General features: G+C 46.2%; 2 protein-coding genes across 4 annotated transcripts in view; one reads left to right on the forward strand and one right to left on the reverse strand.

The window, feature by feature from the left end:
• LOC311315572 (cryptochrome-1-like) overlaps positions 1-23164 on the forward strand; it is a 31106-nt gene extending 7942 nt beyond the window's left edge. For 2 of the 3 annotated variants that reach the window (XM_084446240.1, XM_084446242.1), the window contains 13 exons: positions 632-740; positions 897-1039; positions 1344-1528; positions 2417-2505; positions 3046-3186; positions 3803-4114; positions 7066-7217; positions 11057-11259; positions 19271-19372; positions 20160-20291; positions 20755-20835; positions 21181-21322; positions 22659-23164. In XM_084446240.1, coding sequence (XP_084302366.1) covers positions 632-740; positions 897-1039; positions 1344-1528; positions 2417-2505; positions 3046-3186; positions 3803-4114; positions 7066-7217; positions 11057-11259; positions 19271-19372; positions 20160-20291; positions 20755-20835; positions 21181-21322; positions 22659-22680 — 1813 coding nt within the window. In that variant the 3' untranslated portion in view covers positions 22681-23164. Of the gene's footprint in view, positions 1-631; positions 741-896; positions 1040-1343; positions 1529-2416; positions 2506-3045; positions 3187-3802; positions 4115-7065; positions 7218-11056; positions 11260-19270; positions 19373-20159; positions 20292-20754; positions 20836-21180; positions 21323-22640 lie in introns of all 3 variants that reach the window. The other variant, XM_084446241.1, reaches the window with a different exon arrangement.
• The window catches only part of rps21 (ribosomal protein S21), a gene marked incomplete at its 3' end in the record, with an annotated part of 454986 nt that overhangs the window by 423945 nt on the left and 6471 nt on the right, over positions 1-24570 (reverse strand). The window lies entirely within an intron of this gene.

A 24570-nucleotide genomic window follows, 5' to 3' on the forward strand; every position in this document is an offset into this window, starting at 1 on the left:
AGGTACACAATACGTAGGAGTATCAGAGAGTTAACAGTTGACTAAGTCAAACTTCAATCAGGGTTTTCCAATTATTCCATTTCAGCAGGTACAGGTCTGTTATTCATAAGCCTGAATGACAGCTTTTCCAGTGCTGCCGGATGACCTAGCCGACTGAACCAGTTCACAGAGAGAGCTTCCATTCATGTTTTGCAAAGGCAGGACAGTGCAAAGAGCAAGAAGAATTGTCACATCTCGAGTGGAAATTTCCTCTGGAGGGCTGGGTAGTGGGCTAGTAGGTTAGGTTACTATAGGAACGTTGTATGTAGGTTATGACTCAGCCTAGAGGTTTGAGTACATTTGGGTTCATCTGGGTCAAATTCATTCAGTATAAAGAAAGGAAGCAGGTTACAGTAGGATAAACTGTACATCTCCCATTACACTCCTCTCTCTCTTTCTCTCTTTCTCTCTTTCTCTCTCTCTCTCTCTCTCCCCCTCCCTCTCTCTCTCTCTCTCTCTCCCTCCCCGCACCCCCTCTCTCTCTATCTCTCTCCCTCCCTCTCCCCCCCCCTCTCTCTCTCTCTCTCCCTCTCTCTCTCTCTCTCTCTCTCCCTCTCTCTCTCTCTCCCTCTCTCTCTCTCTCTCCCTCCAGGTTCCTGCTGCAGTGCCTGGAGGATCTGGACGCCAGTCTGAGGAAGCTCAACTCCCGCCTCTTCGTCATCCGAGGCCAGCCGGCCAACGTGTTCCCTCGCCTCTTCAAGGTGACAGCAGAGGACCGTCACACAGCACAGCATGGACCTTTGTCCCATACAGCACATTGTCATTTTACATTCAACACGAGTGCCCTGCCCTGAGAGAGATGTTGACCCCCCCCGATGACCCCCCTCCCTCCGATAACCCCCCCCCCCCTCCCCCAGGAGTGGAAGATCTCGCGGTTGACCTTTGAGTACGACACCGAGCCCTTTGGGAAGGAGCGTGATGCTGCTATCAAGAAGCTGGCCATGGAGGCCGGGGTGGAGGTCATCGTCAAGACGTCTCACACTCTCTACGATCTGGACAAGTAGGACTCGCGCTCACACACACACACACACACACCACGGACGTGTAGCGGTCCTGTCACACACACACGCACACACAAACACACAAACACTCTCCGCCTAACTCTCCCTATCCTCTACCTATCATTCTCTCTCTCCACCCCCCCCCTCCACCTTCCCCCTCTCCCCCCCACCCTCCCTCTCCCCCCCCCCCCCCCTCCACCCCCCCCCCTCTCTATTCCCCCCCCCTCCCTCTCTCCACCCTCCACCCTCTCCCCACCCACCCCACCCTCCCCCCCGCTCTCTCCCCCCCCCCCCCCCCTCTAGGGTTATAGAGCTGAACGGAGGTCAGCCCCCCCTGACCTACAAGCGTTTCCAGACGCTCATCAGCCGCCTGGCCCCCCCGGAGCTGCCGGTGGACGCCCTCTCCAGCGGCCTCATGGGGCGCTGCGTCACGCCCGTCTCCGAGGACCACGGGGACAAGTATGACGTCCCCTCCCTGGAGGAACTGGGTACGTCCGCCCAAACAGAGGGTAAAACAGGCTGGGAACTGGTCAGTCAGACAGACAGGCAGGCGGTCAGATAGTTATTCTGGGTTTTTCCTGCATAGAGAAAATGTTGGCGCCACCCAAAGAGATTTTAGCCAGAGCCAAAGGAACATCACCAGTGCCAAAATGCTAAAAAAAAAATCAAATAAAAATAGCAATTCAAATCCTCTCTTGTTTTAAGTGCAGCCCATGCCTCTTTTTGACAGGTTTCAGTATATTAAACATTTTGGCTTCATATCCATTTTGTGTCATGTCGGAAGATTTCCCGAGATTGTGACAAGTGAGTTCAGTCAGAACGACAGCGAGAATATAGGCCTATATACGCTGGTAAGATACCCGTTATAAAATGGAGGTTTCCCGCCAAAATTGCGTGCGCATCACCCCCCAAAGACCCATTCTGAGCCAGGAAAAACCCTCTCCCGCAGTCAAGCAGGTAGTCTGCCAGGCTGTCAAAACAACTAGGGCAGGCAGTCAGGTGGACACGGCAGTCAAAGACAAGTAGGACAAGCCCCGTTCAAGACAAAGGGACGCTCGTATCTCGTCTTGTCACAGAACATTCTTTTGTTCTGTATCTTGTGCTTTGGGCTTAAACTCTTCACTGTGGTCTCGAGTTTCCAGTTGTCATTCTCTGACGGAAGAGAGCAGGTCAGACAGCTGGTCCAATCAGGGACTGACAGGGACAAAAGGCTGGACAGACAGACACGCTGCGTCCACTAGCGAACACGTCGAGATCTTAGTAAGGAATTCTCCCAAGGGATTAAGAGTTCCCCCTGGGATTGAACTGGACTGTCCCGAAGCAAACTGTCCCCAATCAACCCCGAACTGACTATCTCTCCCCCCCCCCCCCCCCAGGGTTCGACATTGTGGGCCTGCCCACGTCCGTGTGGCCCGGAGGGGAGACAGAGGCTCTGACCAGGATAGAGCGCCACCTAGAGAGGAAGGTGAGAACTTGTCCCTAACGCTGGACCCAACATGGACAAATACAGTACTAGGCTGCGTTCCGAATCGCATACTTCCATACTATCTAGTACGCCAAAAAAGGATGTAGTATGTCCCAATACATAGTATGCCACATCCAGTATGGCAAAAATACCAGGATGGCCTACTTCATCCGGTCGTATTTTGCAGTATGCAAGCCAGCAGGCTTTTCTAACTATTCTGACCCACAATCCTGTGCTCAGCGGAAATTATGTCACAAGTGCGACTGTGGACAAATGTCACTTCATGGACGGCGACGGATGTGGTCAAATTTCACGGCGCAATGTTATAACAAGGTAGCATGTCCCAATTGGATGCATACTGCGAGCGAAGTATGTACTTTCTAGGGGCAGCTGTAGTACGTACTAGTGGTAAAAAGGAGCAGCGTGCGATTCGGAACACCGACACTCGTCGCTCACACACACACACTCACTCCTCACACATCCTTTCTCCCCCGTCTGGTTCCTGCCCCCCCCTCTCCCTCCCCCCACCTCCCCCTACAGGCGTGGGTGGCCAACTTCGAGCGTCCCAGGATGAACGCCAACTCCCTATTGGCCAGCCCTACAGGCCTCAGCCCCTACCTGCGCTTCGGCTGCCTCTCCTGCCGCCTCTTCTACTTCAAACTCACCGACCTCTACCGCAAGGTCAGAGCACGGGCCGCGACCCCTGACCCCCGACCCAAACCACGCCACGGCGCCGGTCAGGGTCGGGTTCAATCCGAATGAACGTTCTGTCCACGTGGATAGAAATGAGTCGCTTGTTCAGTTCCATTCTAATGACGGATGAATAAACGGATGATCTACGCTGTTCTACTTAACTGTACTCCACTGAAATCTAGTTCTACTCTACTGTATTCACTTTCTTAATTCTGTTGTACTCTACTGCAATCAATTTGTGGACGCCAGGAGGAGGAGTTACTAGTGTGTAGTAGTTTTACCTTGTAGCAAATAATTGGGATCCAAATGAATGATCACTATTTACTCTACTCTACTCTACTCTGCTCTACTCTACTCTGCTCTACTCTACTCTACTCTACTCTACTCTACTCTACTCTACTCTACTCTACTCTGCTCTACTCTACTCTACTCTACTCTACTCTACTCTACTCTACTCTGCTCTGCTCTGCTGTACTCTGCTCTGCTCTACTCTACTCTTCTCTACTCTGCTCTACTCTGCTCTACTCTACTCTGCTCTGCTCTACTCTACTCTACTCTACTCTACTCTACTCTACTCTAATATGATTATGCCCCTCCCCCCTAGGTGAAGAAGAACAGCTCCCCGCCCCTGTCCCTCTACGGTCAGCTGCTCTGGCGTGAGTTCTTCTACACCGCCGCCACCACCAACCCGCGCTTCGACAAGATGGAGGGCAACCCCATCTGCGTGCGCATCCCCTGGGACCGCAACCACCAGGCACTGGCCAAGTGGGCAGACGCCAAGACGGGCTTCCCCTGGATCGACGCCATCATGACCCAGCTGAGGCAGGAGGGCTGGATCCACCACCTGGCCCGGCATGCCGTGGCGTGCTTCCTGACCCGGGGTGACCTCTGGATCAGCTGGGAGGAGGGCATGAAGGTATACAGAGGGAGGAGGTGGCGGGGGGGGCGGAGGGGGAGGCAGGTATCCTGATATGTGTCGTAATGTCAGGACCGGCCAGGATCCGGCCAGGATCCGTCCCTAGAGGCGTCTAGACGCGAGGGAGGGAGGAAATACAACCGAAGACAGATAGTATTGTCGTTTGGAAATGGGATATGGGTTCTCTGAGTCCATATAGCTATGGATAACAGTTTCATAACAGGCTTGACATAAGATAAGATAAGATATACAGTACTTTAACAACCCCTGTGGGGGAAATTTGGGGTTTCAGCAGTGGGAAAGATACAGTAGCAGTGGGAAAGGTACAGTGGAATAGATAGATAGATAATATACATAATACATTAAATTACAAGGAAAAATTACAAGAAGAAGCGGGAAAAAAAAGCGTAGAGGAATCTATTAATGCCATCTCTCACAACATCAGGGATACTTGGCAAAATGGACTGATGTTGAATGAGCAGGGTTTGTGCACGGCCTTTGATTGTTCCACGCTCAGTTTCTTTTATAGTAGTATAGTATAGTATAGTATAGTATAGTATAGTACTGTATAGTATAGTATAGTATAGTATAGTATAGTATAGTATAGTATAGTGTAGTACTGTATAGTATAGTATAGATCTGGAAAGGAAACTGGGCTGACTAGTCGTCTCGTATACTGGGCTGCTAAAGCACTAGTGGACTCAGACAGATCCATGTCTGTGTGTCAGGGTTAAGTGGGTGTTACTGTAAGAACAATCAAGAATCCCAATGTAATCCGTAGCCTACTCGTACCCTACTGTGAGCAGTGCTGATCCTATATGGATAATACAACTTTCTATTATTCTACCTGTCTGGAAGCGTGAGGCATGGCTAGCTGGCTCGGCTGTAACGGGGCTGACCTGTCTGTCTGCCTGGACTCAGAGCTGACCTGTCTGTCTGCTTAGACTCGGAGCTGACCGGGGGGTTGCTAGCTGTGACCGGGTCCAGTGGGGTAAAAGGTTAAAGTCCCAATGATTGTAGCACACCTGAGTGTGTGGAATATGTTCTCCGCATTCAACCCATCCCCTGGGGGAGCGGTGAGCAGCAGCGGTGCCGCGCTCGGGAATCATTTGGTGATGTAGCCCCCCAATTCCAACCCTTGATGCTGAGTGCCGTTTTTATAGTCTTTGGTATGACTCGGCCGGGGATCAAACTCACGACCTCCCAGTCTCAGGGCCTCACTCTAACCACAAGGCCACTGGGCCACTGGGTTGGTTCACAGCTAGCTGGCTCGGCTGTAACGAGGCTGGGGGCCTGGCTGGGTTGTCTGTCCGCTGCCTGCCTGAAGTCAGAACTGACCGGGGGGATGCTAGCGGTGGCCGGACCGGGTGGGGAGCTTACTGACGATGCATCTGCAGTAACGTTACTAGAACTAGAGTCTACCTTCGCTGCCTGCTGGAACAACGATGTTATTTTTGGTAGCTCTGCCCTCTACTGTTCGGCTTTCGCTTTCGCATTGTTATCACCAAATGTCTGGTTTTATTACATTTACGTTTTTAGGAGAAAAAAAAATAATGTTGCCTCAGAGATGGCATTAATAGATCCATACTTACATACAGTCTGTATAGACATATGCATAATAATACTCATTTGAGTATAATAATACTTAGCCACAGGGGCGGCTGTGGCTCAGTGGTAGAGCGGGTCGTCCAATGATCATAGTAGGGTCGGCGGTTCGAATCCCGCCTCCTCCTGTCCACATGTCGAAGAGTCCTTGGGCAAGACACTGAACCTCAGATTGCTCCCAATGAACAGGCTAGCACCTTGCATGGCAGCTGCCACCATTGGTGTGTGAATGTATGTGTGAATGGGTGAATGAGAGGCCATTGTAAAGCGCTTTGGATAAAAGCGCTATAGAAGTGCAGTCCATGGCATTTACCAGACATGTATATATGCATACATACATACATACATACATACATACATACATACATACATACATACATACATACATACATACATACATACATAATACACACATTCACAGCACTGAGGAACACAGGAAAACTCAGGCACTGTTGTAGACATTTTTGTTTCCTTTCAGCAATATTCCTTTCATTAATTAGATTTTTCAAAGAATTATTTTAATTTTAATTTTATTTATTTTACCTTTATTTTACCAGGTTAGTCTCATTGAGATTGAAAATCTCTTTTACAAGAGCTAACCTGGCCAATAAAGCAGCATAAAGTTACAGACAACATTTCAACATAAATATAATACAAACACAAAGATATCTACGCTTAAGAGAAAGGACAACCAATACACATTAAAGCAGCAGGGTTAACATTACTTATACATATATAAGTATTTCCTATTATGGATCAAAACATTTGCAGACCATTTCATTTTCCACGATAATCTTTACCCTGGTTTTAAAAACTCTTAAAGGGATTAGCTCCTGCAGATTCAAAGAACATTTGAGTTCATTCCAGGCCAAAAGGGCAGTTTGGTTCTTGCCAAACTCGGTCCTTGTCTTAGGTACAGTCAGCAGGAGGCAGTTTTGAGACCATTCTGAATCTGAATCTCTGTGATGATCGTCCAGACTCTTTTTTTTAAACTGCATTTATCAGGTGTTTAATATGCGAAATCCCTCAGAACCACAGTCAGTAAATAGGAGGCGTGCGTCTTCGTTCACCACAGTAATAATGCAGCAGGAGCAAACCCACACTTACACCCGTCCAGCCAGTTAATAACAGAAATATGTTCTTGAACATTTTTGAAAATGATATCCTAGGCCCTGTTCTTACCTGATTACAAAAAAAAAAAAATGGCCGCCCTTTCCTAAACCTGTGTAAACTATTGTTGGGGCCCGTTGGACGCAGGTCAGGTAGCAGAACTATAGCACGCCTGCCTGCCTGTGTGTGTGTGTGTCTCCGCACACCGCTAGCGTTGGGACTTGTGCCTCTCCCAGGTGTTTGAGGAGCTGCTCCTGGACGCCGACTGGAGCGTGAACGCGGGCAGCTGGATGTGGCTCTCCTGCAGCTCCTTCTTCCAGCAGTTCTTCCACTGCTACTGCCCCGTGGGCTTCGGCCGCCGCACCGACCCCAACGGAGACTTCATCAGGTGGGTATCTGCCCCGGGCTCAGGTATAGGCGCCCCTCCACTCTTTCGGCATCACAGGTAAACTGCTGAACCCAGAGAGGGAGGGATAGAGTGATAGAGGCATGGAGGAAGACCTCCTTGCTATAGGTAAGTTCAGCCTTAGTCATTCGGTGGGCCTTTCTTTCTTTCTTTCTTTCTTTCTTTCTTTCTTTCTTTCTTTCGTTCTTTCTTTCGTTCTTTCTTTCTTTCTTTCTTTCTTTCTTTCTTTCTTTCTTTCTTTCTTTCTTTCTTTCTTTCTTTCTTTCTTTCTTTCTTTCTTTCTTTCTTTCTTTCTTTCTTTCTTTCTCTCTCTCCCCTGTGGTAGCTAGCGCCTTTCCAAAGGTACCGTAGTTGCTGAGTATAGATGAATCTGGTGTTCTCGTTTGAACAAATCTTCCATCTGCAGCTCCCTCGATTCCTGTCATTGAGAAAGCTTTGGTTTTGTTCGGTCGGATGTTTTCTCTCTCTCTCTCTCTTTGTGCCTTCTTGTCTTGAGGGATCGGGTGAAAGGTTCAGATACCGCTCTCCCCTTTGTAAATTGTAGTTGATTGCTTTTAAGACGAAAGTCGTCCTCAGCCAAAAGCCCTGGGAAGCCTGTTGACTGAATCGGGTTGGGAAAGCCTCTGCAGGTAGACATGGCGACGTTGCAGCGCAGCGACCTCTTCTGCGGCTTGGTAGCGTCTCGCCAGGTTAAGGGTCAAGGGTCAAGGCCTCGCCTGCTTTAGATAGGTAGAGAACAGCGACGCGTTCCCCTGAGGGTGCAATGGGAGGTGCGGCCCCCCCCACTTCCCCCGGCGCTGGGCAACGCCCCGTCATCCCACCCTCAGTGAAATGTGCAATGCAGCCCTGACCGCTCGGGTAGAACCCTCCCTCTGGGGCCCTTCTTCCTGAAAAGGACGTTCTGCAGAGGCAGAGTTCCGCAAGTCTCCTCTCCACTTCTACACCTGGACGGTTGACCGCTTTAGATGGGACATTGTCTCGGTCACTTCACACACACACACACACACCCACACACACACATACACCTTCCCCACAAGAGGTCAAGAGGACGATGGCGTCTGAACATGTACGCCTGACCAGCCCCCCTCTTGTAGCGACTACTTGTTCCCCTGTCCTCCGGGCGGGAGGTTCGTCGTCCCTTTGGGGGAACAGAGACCAGAGAGAGACCAGCAGGCGAGAGGAGACCAGAGGGCTGTGCTGCTCGTTCCACAGTGAGCAGGTTTCCCTGCCTTGGCTCGGGATCGCCGTCGTCTCAAAAGCAAGCGACGGCAGTCGGAGGGGCAGGGAACGGACCTGGACCTTTTTACTCGTCCCAACCATGTTGCTTTGGTCTGACCGGGGCGGGGCGGGGAGGGTATTTGAGGTTGGGTGGTGGAGGGGGTCGGGTTGGGCTTGGCTGGGGTTGCTTGCCTCTGGTTTCTAACGCGTTTATAGTAGGAAATCTCCCTAGCGTCTCTGGGCAGTTCCCACCACACCCCCGCAGAAGCCTGGCGATCCCCGGTAAGGTCCGACCATGTAGGTAGGTGGCATGGATGTATTAATAGAACTGGATACAGCCACTCCATTCACTGACCGCTATCAACAATGAAGCCCTATTGAACCGCGCCATCTTTGCAAATTTGTAGTCATTTGACCATTTCCGGTGACTTTTGTCCTTGCGCAGTTGTGCTTTTCTGGCCTTCCGGTGACTTTTGTACTTGCGCAGTTGTACTTCTGTCCTACGCGCGTCCACGGTCAACGTTGGCACCGCTTCTAGCTATCGAATGGCCGACTGGTGTAAGATGGATAGCCTAACGTTAGAGAGATAAATGTAGTCTATGGTTATGTTAATAAAGCTAACAATGATGTTGTAACATGCATGCAGCACTGCCGATCTGATCTGAACGATTGATTCATTATTACCATGGATCGGTATTGGGATTGATCAAGGGCGAATGTGAAATAGCAGCCACGAACTCAGCGGGTTATCCGAGATGCGGTAGCAGCGGCCAAAGCTCCTGCTGGCGGGGAGTGAAGCTCTTCAACTCGCCGGTCACTGGCTCCCTGGAGGAATTTAGCCTGGCTGCAATAACGTTATCGCGAACGGAATGAATACCATCTACTAGCAAACAAAACATGTTCAGTTATATTTAACCTGTTAAAACTAAGATGCCTGGATGAAAAAATAATTTCTCCAATGGATATATTTTACAAAAACAGGTTAATATGCAAGCCGGTTTTCATTGCTAAATCAATGCGGGGAGAGCCGGGAACGTGCGTGGAGGCGCGTCGGACAGAAAAGCTCAACTGCGCAAGTACAAAAGTCACCGGAAATAGCAAAATGACTACAAATCTAGCCAAGATGGCGCGGTTCAATAGGCCTTCACTTTAGATTTCGAATCCTGGGGGCTTGGTAGGTGGCCTCTCCTTGTACTACTGGACAACCCCACGACTACAACAAGCCCCATGGAAACATGTCCTGACGGTCAGAGCGCCCCCTATCTGCCTCCAAGGGGTTCTGCACCTCTGTTTTCATCTTCCATAGGGACCCTACTGGCTTTCTTCAAGGGTCTATAGTTGGTGTTCATAGTTCTATGTATCTGGTATACAGTACATATGGCCAAATAAGGTGTTCATAGGCCCACATATGGTGTTCATAGGATTACTTATGATGTCCGTAGGCCTACATATGATGTTTGTAAGCCTACTGTACTTATGGTGTTCATATGGCTACATATGTTCTTAGGCCTACGCATTGTGTTCATATGTCTACTTATGATGTTCATAGATCTACATACAGTCTTCATAGTTCTGTACAGGGTTTCACCTGGCATGCAGAACTACTTCCTTTGAATGGGTCCTCTGTAGAACTTGGTAGACTGTAGTGTGCATGATGGTAGTTCATTATGTGTCCTAGCAGTACGTCATGGATCCACTGAAGACAATACGCATGTCTATGTATTTGAGACTTTAATAGCACAGTTGCAGTACTAGTCTTCTGCACAGACTGTTCTTAACTAGCTATGCTCAGGTGAGTCAAACTGTACTTTTCTGTAACAATATTTTTTTCTGTAAACATATTTCCTATTTTTCTATTAGTCATTGGAACAAGCCTTGCTTTTATCACTGAAACTAGTTGTATTAGCCACATTATTACATTATTAGTTTATTTTTACATAAAACAAAATAATTTACACCATCTTAGAGGTTTATTGGTTATTAAGACACCATCCGTTTTATATAATCCTACCAAATCAACGGAGAAAGCACCAAGTCTATGCAACAAGTCAGTTCAAATTGAATAGATTTATTGATTTACATTTGTCTAGAGAAAGTGAACCAACAGTACTTTCCAGTCATCAGCAGTAAAACTTCCAAGTGTACAATAACTGTACAAATACTAGCCTCCCACAGAAGGTCACACTGTAAACAGCATGACCACAGACTTCAGTCCAGCATGTGTAGCTGACTGCTAGTCGTCATGACCATATTAGGGTATGAATGGACATCCTCCTTTATCCTCCGTCTAGGGTTGTGTTCCATTGCAGACACTTACATCCTACCATGTTCCCTAGATCACTGTTACATCCTACCATGCTCCCTAGATCACTCCCACATCTGGTGGGAGGAGCTATACACAGCAAGGTGGGAAGGAGACATCTATTCCCACACAGACCAACATCTCCCATCTGTAAAAGTGGGGGTGAGAGAGGGCACTCATGGTGGAGGAAAGAACGGAAACAACTCGCAAAAATGTAACGCGCCCCAAACTCGAGACCCGCAACCTCCGTCAGCGTATTAACGATGAGACTCTGCGGTTTAATCTCTCCCTGTGGTTCCAGACGCTATCTGCCCATCCTCCGAGGTTTCCCCGCCAAGTACATCTACGACCCCTGGAACGCCCCGGAGTCGGTGCAGGCGGCCGCCAAGTGCATCATCGGCGTCCACTACCCCAAGCCCATGGTCAACCACGCAGAGGCCAGTCGGCTGAACATAGAAAGGATGAAACAGATCTACCAGCAGCTGTCGCGCTACCGGGGACTCGGTAAGGACTAGTTAAGAGGACTAGGTAAGACTAGGTAAGGACTAGTTAAGAGGACTAGGAAAGACTAGGTAAGGATTAGTTAAGAGGACTAGGTAAGACTGGGTAAGGACTAGCTAAGAGGACTAGGCAAGGACCAGTTAAGAGGACTAGGTAAGACTGGGTACGGACTAGGTAAGAGGACTAGGTAAGACTGGGTAAGGACTAGCTAAGAGGACTAGGTAAGACTGGGTAAGGACTAGCTAAGAGGACTAGGTAAGGACTAGTTAAGATGACTAGGTAAGACTGGGTACGGACTAGCTAAGAGGACTAGGCAAGGACTAGTTAAGAGGACAAGGTAAGACTGGGTAAGGACTAGCTAAGAGGACTAGGTAAGGACTAGTTAAGAAGACTGTGTACGGACTAGTTAAGAGGAATGGGTAAGGACTAGTTAAGAGGAATGGGTAAGGACTAGTCAAGAGGACTAGGTAAGGACTAGTTAAGAGGACTAGGTACAGACTAGTTAAGTGACTAGTTAAATGACTGGGTAAGAACCAGGTAAGTTACAAAGAAGACTAAGGACTAGTTAAGAACCAGTAAAAAATAAACTATGTGGGATTTTAAGCATTGAAATGCTTAAAATGCGCTGAATCTCTTTATTGCTAAAATAAATCCAGAGGGATCAGTGAATTACTCCTCTGTGTCATTCAGTGTTGGGTCGAAAAATGGGTTTGAAAAAAAAAACAGCTTGGAGCCGAGACTGCCACCTCCTGTAGAGGAGTGGCCACACCTGGTTCAAATGCACGCGCATGGTTTCCAGTCAGAGCGTCGGATACAAGCGCACGCAAGCGACCAGACAAAGCCGCCGCCGCCGCTGCTGTGGCTGCTCCTAAGCCGAAGGAAGAGGGAAGTATGTTAGGTACCGACAGGAAGAGGCACTCTGATCACGCGAGGCAGAGGTGTAGAGCGTTCATCGGAGCCGCCACTGACCGGTGGAGACAGCTGCGGGAGCTGAAGGGACTGAAGACCGACGCAGACCTCGCATTTATGCTGCTGGACAGGTAACTAGCCACGTATCTCGGTTATTTAGCGTACCGATTTATTATTATTATCGGTTATTTATTATACCGATCTGAAATGCAATGGATGTGTAGTGGATTTTCAAGTCAATACTAATGGCCGGGTTTCCCGATAAATAACTTTCTTACGGAACCCTTCTTAAGCAACTCTTTGCATGGGAGTTAAGAAGCTTCTTAACTCAGTTAAGTGCTTCTTAACTCGTTCGGGAAACCCGGCCAATAGCGTTTCGCAACATTTTATTCTTGCTGGGCGTATTTTGTGTTGCTTAAAAGCTAACTTTATCTAAGTTTGCTATCCTAGTTAGAGTCCAGTTCCAGCCCTGGCTCCGTCTAGCTAGTGAGCTACTTTGCTGGTAGAGTAGACTTGGGCTCAGAGATATTACAAAGCCTTTACACCACCAGCAAAGAGGAGTTTAGTGCCATTTGTAACATCACTGCTCTCAATTAACATTGTTATCATTAAGCCTGATGGAGAAAAAAACTAGCTGCATTTGCAGATACAGCATTCTAAGACTATTAACTGATGGACTCAAAGGATTGTAATTATTTGGAAGATATTTACATGACTTTGGAGAGGTAGAGTTATTAGAATTTACTGGCATTGCCAACAGCCTTCTTTTCTCAAGTATGGGCAAACAGACTCAGAATATGTTGGGATGAGTCTATATAGTCTGTTAGAGTCTATATGACCATGGTTAAGCAGAAAAGCAGCTAAAGGTGTTAAATGTTGTCATATACCCTTTCAGTGGTAAGTCTGTATTTTTGTATTCAACTGTTACTGCAGTCAAATAACGGTTGAGAATCTGTAGTTATTTCACAATTAAACAGATCTTGAATCTTGAATTATTCAATTTGATTTCGATTCTTGGGGTCATTATTCGATTTCAAAACGATTTTCGTTTTATTGACGATTATCGATGTGATAGATTATAATTTCCAATGACTTTTACACCATTTGACTACAGTAACCCATTAAATATACCCCAAGAAAAATGTCTCTAACTCTCTAGTGCAAAAAACTAACTGAAAACCAAATTGATTGAAAACGGGATGAAATCAGACTTTTTTTCAATCAGCAAAAACTACCAGACCCATTTTCATTAAACTTGGTGGAGGGGTGTACTATGGGCCAATTTAGAACCCATTCAATTTTGGAGTGGATCTGAATCACAGGTTGAGTCCACAAGCCGCCCAAACTAAGCCGGCCATTCACCTCCATTCATTTTTTAGACCAGGTTTACGCTAAAACTACCAGACTGATTTTCATGATACTCGGTGGAGGGGTGTAGCATCGGTCAACTAACAAACCATTCAACTCTGGGGTGGATCTGAATCACGGGGTGGGTCCACGAGCCGCCCAAACACGGCCCAGATGGCCATTCACCTCCATTCATTTTTTGGGACAATAAAGCAAAAACTACCGGACTGCTTTTAATAAAACTCGGTGGAGGGGTGTAGCAGGGGCCAGTTTCGAACCCATTCGATTTTGGCGTGCACAGTGTCACGAAATGCATTTGGGGAAGAGACCTGTGCTCTCTGAGTACCATTTCTAGTTCTAGCTATAATGGAATCGTGACACAGAGAATCGTTATCAAATTGTGAATTCCCTTCAGATCCGCACCCATAATAATAACGGAGTGTGATCAGCCGGTGTAGATGGCTAAAGCTTAGTTTATACTTCATGAGACAAGCTATGGCTCATGGCTGTCACAGAAACCAAGCTAAAGATAATGCCCAAGCATTCTATTCCATGGTAACCAAGAGCCAAGAGCCATAGCTCGTCTCATGAAGTATAAACTAAGCTTCAGGTTACCTAGCAAGCTAGCTATGCACTAACTAACTGCCAGGGCTTGGAAAAGGTTGTGTAGCCTGTCTTGCTCAGCTAGATTTGGACAGTTGGCTAGCTAGCTAGCTAGCTAGAAATGCTCAATGCCCAGCTCAAACCTAGCTAGTGGTGGAGGTTTTAGTACTAATGACGCCTATAGACCAAGAACCACATATGTGTCCTAATACTATTTTGTGTGAATGATATACATCACTTGCAAGTACACAGTGTCTTCTATGTAATGATATGCATTTAACCCTCTTCTGATGTAAAAGTCAGAAGACACTGAGCTTACAAAACAGTAACTCCTGTAAATGTAAATGGCACACATGGTTATTCGTCTGTAGGCTTCAAATATGATCTAAAGGCCATACGCTAATGTGAGATTAATTTGGGTCCTGTTTCATTATCAGTTATGCGAAGGATCCATCGATGTCTGCTCCAAACAAACCCTGTTTGGTACAACTGGCCCCACCATTGCCCGCTACTCGCATAGATTCCCGATGCACGTCTCTCTCCGATCGGTGAGATACAGTTTTGGCTACGTTACAGTATGTACTGTAGTAACTGCATCGTTTTGTGTTGTCATTACCAACTCGGGTGTATGAATGTGTAAAACAGTAGGCATTCAGTTGTATGCATTTCAAGTTCATTTTTACTTGCAGAGAATTCTCTGATAATGAGGATGAGGACAGAGTCCAAGCCCATGCCTTAGAGGAGAGGTGAGAGAACACACACACACACACACACACACACACACACACACACACACACACACACACACACTCACTCACTCATACACACACACACAAACACACACACACACACACACACACACAGAGATGATGCATGTCATATCATTACAATGCCAAGCCACTGGATTTTTGTGTTATGAAGCAGAATAGAACATTTTTAATTTCAAATATCCAGTTATCCGAAAACGAATCTTGATACTAGTCGGATAGTAAAAATACTTGCAAATGCCCATCCCTAATATGGACATCTCCGACCTCCACAGAGACGTTGTGAGGAGGAGGTTGGCAGCAGACAAGGGGGTCTCTAGAAGGATCCTGCTGAGGCAAGAGGACCCCAGGAGACTGGTGCTGCTACCAGATGTCCCCGTACCAGATGTCCCCGTACCAGATGTCCCCGACAGACTGGTACTGCTACCAGATGTCCCCGTACCAGATGTCCCCGACAGACTGGTCCTGCTGCCAGATGTCCCCGTACCAGATGTCCCCAACAGACTGGTACTGCTACCAGATGTCCCCGTACCAGAGGACCCCAGCAGACTGGTACTACTGAGGCCAAAGGAGCCCAATAGACTGGTACTACTACCAGACGTCCCAGAACCATCAACAGAGCAAGTAGTCCAGACACTCGTCCCCCAGGGAGAAGGTACAGTAAATAAGAGTCCAGATCATTCTATAGACTAATATGACAAGAAATGTGACATTTTGCTATATCAGTAATCCATTTGATTTCTCGCATGCATTTTATGCCATTGTGGAAATGCCAGTGAGATGTGAGTATGTCTGTGCTCTTGTCATCTGTCATTTCTTAGGTCAACGTCAGTGATGAGAGGGAAGCCTTCATGGAGTCCCTATCACTCCTGACATCTGACAGACTCACTTTTTATTCATAATGCGGTGTACAGATAATAGAAATACTATTATGTACATAAATTATAATAATAATAATAAATGTAAATACATATTTAAACTTAAACTAGTGACAATACTCGTGTCATTAGTTTACTGCTAGTTAACTAATTGTATTGCACTCGTATTGCACACTACTAGTATTACACACGACGCCGTATTGCACACAAGAGCTATAGGGCTACAGTCTGACTGGAATTAACCCAAATTAATTAACCTAGAGTTAGGCCAGGGTTTAGGAAGCTTAGACTCCCTACGTGCACTCCCGCTCCCAGAACCCCATGCTGTCACATGACCAGCTGTCTGCAAGCTGCACGCCTGCGTTGTCTCTGCTCAACACTAGCTTCCTGTCTGTCCTCCAGGCCAGAAATGTCATTGCGTAGCACTCTGGCTAAAGACAGCAGCCCCCGATCGAGAATGTACGAGGCGATATGAGACAGGCTGGCATGTGCATCTAGACGCTGGCCACGGCACTTTCCCCCCACTGCCTTGGCATTTCCCTGCAACGGCTATAGGTGCCCCCCCACCCACCCCCCACCCCCTCCCAGCCCAGAGTGGGGGCGTCAGGTGCATCTGGCCGCAGGTCCATACAGGAACACTCACGTCATCGATCGATTACCGTTTATTGCCACAAATGGAATACAGTTAAGCTTGGCGCTGATCTAAACGCTTCCCTGGATTAGCCAAGCAGCTGAGCCAAAACAGGGAGTGTGCTACAACCCCCCCCCCCATCCCCATTCCCCCCAGAGCGGTACAGAACAATAGACGGAAGCGACAGACGACAAGGGCATACATCAGAAGTGGGCAAAGGAACAAGTGCCCGTCAAAGTGCGAAGCAATTAAATAGAGATCCGACCAAGGCCGGGTTAATCCAGGAGCCATGGTAGGGATCCGACCAAAGCCGGGTTAATCCAGGAGCCATGGTAGGGATCCGACCAAAGCCGGGTTAATCCAGGAGCCATGGTAGGGATCCGACCAAAGCCGGGTTAATCCAGGAGCCATGGTAGGGATCCGACCAAAGCCGGGTTAATCCAGGAGCCATGGTAGGGATCCGACCAAAGCCGGGTTAATCCAGGAGCCATGGTAGGGATCCAACCAAAGCCGGGTTAATCCAGGAGCCATGGTAGGAATCCGACCAAGGCCGGGTTAATCCAGGAGCCATGGTAGGGATCCGACCAAGCGGGGGGAGGCCGGGGAAGTGGAGCCATGGTAGGGATCCGACCCAGCAGGGGGGAGGTGGAGGAAAGCTAGCCAGCGACGTGGTGAGTAAGCAGCATGCAGAGCAGCGTACCAGGAAGTCATTTGAATAGGCCGCCTTGCCGTGAGAATGGGCTGTGATTGGAGGGTGAATGATTGAATGACGGGTTGCAAAGCAGAGCTGCTCAGAGGGCTGTCCCCTGATTACAGCTGAGGCGCGTGACTCATGTCCTGGATGAACTAACACCAGTCAACATGTCTTGCCTCAACGTTTGGGTTGAGAGTTTAGCAATACAAAGGAGGTGATAACACCTCTCCAGAAATGATTTAGGAAGGGTGCAAGTGTGTGTGTGTGTGTGTGTGTATGTGTGTGTGTGTGTGTGTGTGGGGTGAGGGGGGTTCTTACTATAAGCCTTCTCTCTATCTTCAGGGTTGCGAAATTCCGGGAATACTCATAAACTTCCCAAAATTCCATTGGGAATGTATGGGGATTAATGGGAATTAACGGGAATAAACTGGAAAATTATGGGAATTAACAGAAAGAACTTCTGGTTTCCAGTTTATCCCCATTAATTCCTGTTGATTCCCATGGGAGGTTTGTGAATATTCATGAATTTTTGCAACCATAGAAATACTATACTTCCATTGGATGAATGCATGTTTAGGGGTGTATCTAAGTGATAGTATAAAGACAAAGAGTTATGTTCAAATTGTACTTTTTTAGGGAACTTTTCACCAACTTTCTGTCTTGCTTGAAAAACTTTCCTCCACTGCAATTAAAATACGTTTGATGGAACTGAGAAACAAGAATATTTATTTTTTCTGTTCATGAATAATATTCATATTATTCAATATTATTTCTACTACAGTATACATGAATTGAATGTTCAAAGCATAGTACAGACTCAACGTCAATGTCTTGAATTGATCTCTCTGCTTACATGCATGTCACTGCCTCATCCATCCTGAAATCACACAACACTGACTCAATCATCAGGGTGTGATGTCTGGAATGTAGCTAAAGTGAACAGAAATATGCCAAATCATTAGAAAAGAGACGTTGCACTTTTCAATAAACTGAATAGGTTATACTGTATACACAACTCCAGTACTTCCTGAAATTAGACATGCGTCTCTATTTCCTGTCCTACACTATTGGATATTAAGTGATTAATCAGGTGTGCCTGACTGCAGCACAATGATCAGGCACACCTGAATAATCATTTCATCCAATAGTGTAAGACAGGAAATAGAGAAGCATGTCTAATTTCAGGGAGCACTGGAGTTGTGCATATAGCCCATTGCAACATCTTGTGTTTGTGTGCTTGTGGAAAGGGAGAAGATGTTAGGCTAATGCTAGCAGAATTCGATATGGATAAATGTAGCTAAATGGTTCCTACATACTACATCAAGTTTGCTAAGGGATCACACACGCACAGTCATGTATATGCACAAAAACAATAGCCATAGAGTATCTTAACTGGAATTATTTTATTACGAACTCAAAAGGCAACTCTTCTCTGCTCTAGTCCAAGGCCTGGTTTACACAACACCATTTTCCTAATCCTTCGGTTTTTGAGGACTGAATCCGCAAACTTCTGAAAACTTAAGCGGTGTTTTCGTTTTCGTTTTCCTGGATTCCGTTGTCGTATAAACGGGTGAAACTTGAGCGTTTCCGAAAACGGACTTTCTGGCGAAAACGGCGCCGTGTTACCCAGGCCCAACTGTCCGCTCTGAGTCTCTCACTCTGTGATGGAACGGGATATGTGCTGTAGGTTCCGTGTGCTAGACCACATGGGCTGTTCCTCTACGACCTTATTTGGGCGTGTGGATGTACCCAAACTGGTCAAGCATACGGAATTTACCCTCACAGGCAGCGCAAGAGTTCCGTACTGGACCTTTCGATTACCCAGAGGACTAGGTAAGGCCTCCCAGATAGCAAGCGGATCTGGGCCATATACAGGCCAGATCTGGCCCTTGTGGCTTAGTTCCAGCCCATATATGGCCCAGAATCATTACACATCCGCTTGCTATCTGGGCTGGTTATTAGAGGATTGGTTGAGGACTAGGTACGGATCATTCCACAGAGGAATGGGGGAATCATTCTATAGAGGATTGGGTAGCGACAGGGCAAGAAGGTACAAGGCAATATGAGGCAGCAGGCTGACAGGCATGTCCAGACCACAGCACTTTCCCTCGCTGGCTGTTGGCAATTAAGAGGGCTGGAACGCGGTTGTAGGATGACCCTGACGACCTCTTGTCCTTTATGTCAGGTCTGCTGGCGTCCGTACCGTCCAATCCCAGCGGAAATGGGACTGGAGGCATGATGGCCTATTCTCCAGGAGAGCAACAGCCCGGGACCAACACAGCACACAGTGAGTTAATATTAACAACACGGCTAACTACATAACTAACTACCATGGAACCAACAGACCACACAGTGAGTTAATATTAACAACACGGCTAACTACATAACTAGCTACCATGTGACCAACAGACCACACAGTGAGTTAATACTAAAGTGTGACCAACAGTTTTTTTTCTCAGAAATTTGAATCATTTGTAGATCTTCTTCAAAGCTACACGATGACCTTTGAGTCATATTAGCTAGTAGCTACATCCTAAAAAAAGCTAGCAACCATTTCACTGTTGTTTTTTTTCTCACATCCAATCACATGTTGTTGCTCTCGTCCAAAGACATAATACCAAACGTGCCTACCGGGCCCAGGCCCAAGAGCTCAAGGGGCCCTTTGCATTTCTTGTCGCATAGTCAAAGGGCTTAGTCATTCATGTCAATAACAGAGCCCCACAAATCCTGCTGAAAAACTGAAGCATTAGCCTAAACAATACTTTTTAAGTGAGTGTTTATTTATAGTACTTTAGAGGGGCTGAGTACTCCATGCAATATGGGCCATTCAACTGTTTTGGGGACAAATCCAAGAGCAAGTCTTCCCCACAGAGTTCAGGTCCCTCAAGTCAAAACCAAGCTTGGTAAAGCTGCTTTTATTGTGAGTTTACTCAAATTATCTTCAAATCGGATGCTGTCTCTTTGGACAAATTAAAAAAAGACGCTAAATGAAACGGGAGGGGGCGGGGCTTAACGTGTCTGTGCCCAGAGGCCCATCGGTTCATAATCTGTCTGATGTATTCTCTCATGTCCAGTGCCTCCTGTTTCCGGGACCTCAGTTGCCACGGGCAACGGGAGCATCCTGCTGAACTTTGACGGCAAGGAGCTACCGGGGCCGAGCGGGATACAACAACAACAACAACAACAACCACAGCCACAGCAGCATGGTAGGTCCTGAACCACATGTGTTTTAGCTCCGGGCCCAGCTCTCCCAGTCTCAGCTGCAGGCACTCAGGATAGTTAAGACTAATTTATACTTCGTGAGCCGTGAGCCACATTTTTGACTCATTGACGTCATTCGGAACGTCTCGCAGGCTGTGAGCCGCTCGGCTCGTACCACCTAAAATTTCTAGCGCCCCACACCGCGTCATTATATGTCGCATATTTGATTGGTTGACTGGTCTGGAGAGACGAAGCGTTCTGTGTTGCTAGGAGATGAGAAAGATGTTCTTGTTTGGTAACAACATAGCATCACATGTCCACAGCTCATTGAGTATAAATGCACAGAGCTATGAGCCGTGAGCCATGAGCCAAAAAATGTGTCTCACGGCTCACAGAGTGTAAATGAGGCTTTAGAGGTTTTATCCCACACGTCACGCCAGGTCAACCGATGTGTGGTTCTGTCTCCAGGGTACCAGTCAGCGCCAAACCCGGCCCAGGCTGCTTCCAGCACCAGACTCTTCCACAAGTTCGCCTTGCCTCAACATCCAGGTAGGAGACACTCTCTCTCCACACAGACACATATCGATGCACACACGCAAGCACACACACACACGCACGCACACTCACACACACACACACACACCTTATCACTTCAGATTCGTTTATCAGCCAGGATGTGTTGATGTTTCAACATGTGTGTTTGAGGCGTTTCAGTCCTGTGTGTGTGTGTGTGTTGTGTGTGTGTTCAGGTAACCTGCTTCAGTCCTGTGTGTGTGTGTGTGTTGTGTGTGTGTTCAGGTAACCTGCTTCAGTCCTGTGTGTGTGTGTGTGTGTGTGTGTGTTCAGGTAACCTGCTTCAGTCCTGTGTTGTGTGTGTGTTGTGTGTGTGTTCAGGTAACCTGCTCCACACGGTTACGGGCAGCGTTACGGGGAAGCGGGATCGTGAGTCGCAGCGTGACGCCGCCAGGGACGACGGCGCCGGTTGCCCCTTCCTCAAGATACAGCGGCGGAGTTCAGAGGTCAGTCAGGGCTCAGGGTCTAGAATACCTTTAACCACCAAAGTTAGCGTGTACAGGATATCACAATAAGGATACATTACTAACACTACTAACCCTAACCCAATAAGGGTACATTAATAAGCATTAGTTAATGCATTATTAAGTATTAAGTAACAGTTAACTAATGTCTCTATTAACCATTTACTAATGTTATTTATGTTAACTAAGGTTAACTCACCTAACCCTAACCTTAACTAAGGTATTAATTAACATTAGTAACCTAACCTAACCTAACCCTAAATAAGCATTAGTTAACAGTTAACTCATGTTTTTTGTGACCAATATTGTAAAGATGTAACCTTTCCCACTACAGACAAAAGCCAGATGTTAGTGGGTTTCTGTCCAGTGAGAAAGGGCTTAACAGTGATATCAGTCTGTTACAGTGATATGAGTCTATGACAGTGATATCAGTCTGTTACAGTGATATGAGTCTATGACAGTGATATCAGTCTTTTACAGTGATATGAGTCTATGACAGTGATATCAGTCTGTTACAGTGATATGAGTCTATGACAGTGATATCAGTCTGTTACAGTGATATGAGTCTATGACAGTGATATCAGTCTGTTACAGTGATATGAGTCTATGATAGTGATATCAGTCTGTTACAGTGATATGAGTCTATGGTAGTGATATCAGTCTGTTACAGTGATATGAGTCTATGGTAGTGATATCAGTCTGTTACAGTGATATGAGTCTATGACAGTGATATCAGTCTGTTAGAGTATGAGTATTACATTGGTTTGATTGTGACAGTGATGTGACTTTATGACCGTGATATGACTATTATAGGGATATTGATTGATTGATTGAAATGTTTTATTTCGGTGCTTAAACATACACACAGAGAAATACATACAATGTGTGTTTGGTGATGTGGCACCGAAAAGGTGTAGGCAGAAGCCGAGGCTTATCTTGGCCTACCCTTATCAAATATCAAAAAAATACAAATAAATATCTGAATTTGAAAAAGATTTTTTTGACTGCTTTGATTTTACAGTGCTGAAACCAAATACTATTATAGGGATATGACTCTTATGACAGTGATAATGACTATGACGGTGATATGACTATGACAGTGATATGAGTCAGTTACAGTGATATGATTATGACAGTGATGTGATGATGACAGTGATATGATTATGACAGTGATATGATTATGACAGTGATGTGATTATGACAGTGATGTGATTATGACAGTGATATGATTATGACAGTGATGTGATTATGACAGTGATGTGATTTTCTGACAGTGATGTGACCTTGTCTCTTTTTCCCTTGCTTGTTGTCCTCAAGTCCTAGTCCCAGAAGGAGACCAGCGGGAATGTCTTACTGAGTCCACACTGAACTGACCGCATCGTCAGAGGACAACAACAACACAGGGATCCAAACATGAACGCCTCAGAATACCAAGACCATCCCAAATCAACATGTTCTTGTTTGTTTTTTTACTTATGGAATCAGAGGTGGAATGTGGCTTGTTTCCTGTTTGTTGAGATGTGAGAGTTGCTAGGTTACCATGGTTAGGGGAAGTGGACTTGACCATCCTACTCATGGGAACTACCTGTACCAGAATCTGACCTCGGATCAGGCAAACTCTCTACATGTCCACAAAATCATGCATGATGCTTAAGATCGCGCACACGCGCGTGCGCGCATACAAACACACACACACACATACAGTACACGCACACACACACACACACACATATATATATATATATACACACATATACACACACACACACACTCATGCCTTGTTCATGAAAACACATCTTGATGTGATAACCAGCATCAAAGATGGCAGCTTTAAAACCTGAACCAGCATCTACATGTAGGATAAAGAATGACTGTAGTCGGTTATTCCTGTGGTAACACTGTAGTTAGTACTGTAGTTAGTACTGTAGTTAGTACTGAAGTTAGTTACTGTACTCCTGTAGGACAAAATAAAACAGGTTTTGAAAAGAGTATTCTGGAAAGAAACTCCAGCAGTTTTCCTTCAAAACCCTTAGATATGCTTCAACTGGTTCAACTGTCCATAACCCCAAACCTATAGTATATAAGCACTTACAGTAGTTATAGCAGCAACCTGTTCATAAGTGCACAATCATAGTACCAAACATTCATACCTTGTTTTTTATTTTACCTTTATTTTACCAGGGGAATCATTTGGAATGGTGCCCTGGTTATAAAACAAAACAAAAACATAAATATAACATAAAATAGCTACAAAGATCCTACATTGAAATAGATGACAAAAACACTATACATTTACACATAAAAATGTATGACTGATGACAACATTATTTAAAAGCACACACAAACCTCCACCTCAATTTCATTTAAAATATTTATTTTTTTAAGATAAAAAAAAAGTTATGCATTCATAAACTGTATACAGGCACACATAAGAATCCATACAGCATCTAGTACAAACCTGGTTCATACTCATAGTACATGGTACACTTACAGCACACTGGTGTGAGCATGCAGCTGTGGGTGGAGGCAGCCACTCCCCCTGCTCTAGAACATCCCATAATATTATCCGTCCTGGCCACAGCCACCTAGCAACCACTGCTGGCTGACCTTTCCAGCCAGGAGGGATGGAGCGAGCTGCTCTTGTTCCGTAGAAACGAATCCACCCTCATGGATTATTGTTGGAATACACACTTTGTGTTATATATAATATATATATAGAAACTAGTACAGTTTATACATTTATATTTTTGATATTGTGAGTGTGTCATGCTGTTATAAAAAACTGATCTTAAATACAATCTTCAGATTATGACTCAATTTCACAAACAGTATACGGTATAAATACTAGATATAATCCAAACAGTGAAGGGTTGATATTTGAATGTTCAGAGAAGGGTTATTTTATAGAGTTACAGAGTTTCTGGACGGAAGAATCTAGAAGAAATCGCCACACACCTCAGTCTGTTGTGACTGCTAATGCCGACAACGCCAGTTAAACAAAATGGAAGCTATGGAAACCAAGTGTCTTTGAGATTCCTCACAGTGACTTAGTAGATAGACGCATCCTCTGACACCCCTGCTCTATGTACGGTACAAAACCCCATGCGTAGAGAAGGCAGCTGTATGTGGCCACGCCCCTCCAAACCAAACAGGGAAGGTGATTGGAGGAATATAGTTTACCAGCTTGTTCAATTCTGACATCATCGTCATCAGCATCAGTGGCATAGCAAAAGACTTTACCAGAGCT

Source organism: Borostomias antarcticus (genome assembly GCF_949987555.1).
Source record: "Borostomias antarcticus genome assembly, chromosome: 11".
Lineage (NCBI taxonomy): Eukaryota > Metazoa > Chordata > Actinopteri > Stomiiformes > Stomiidae > Borostomias > Borostomias antarcticus.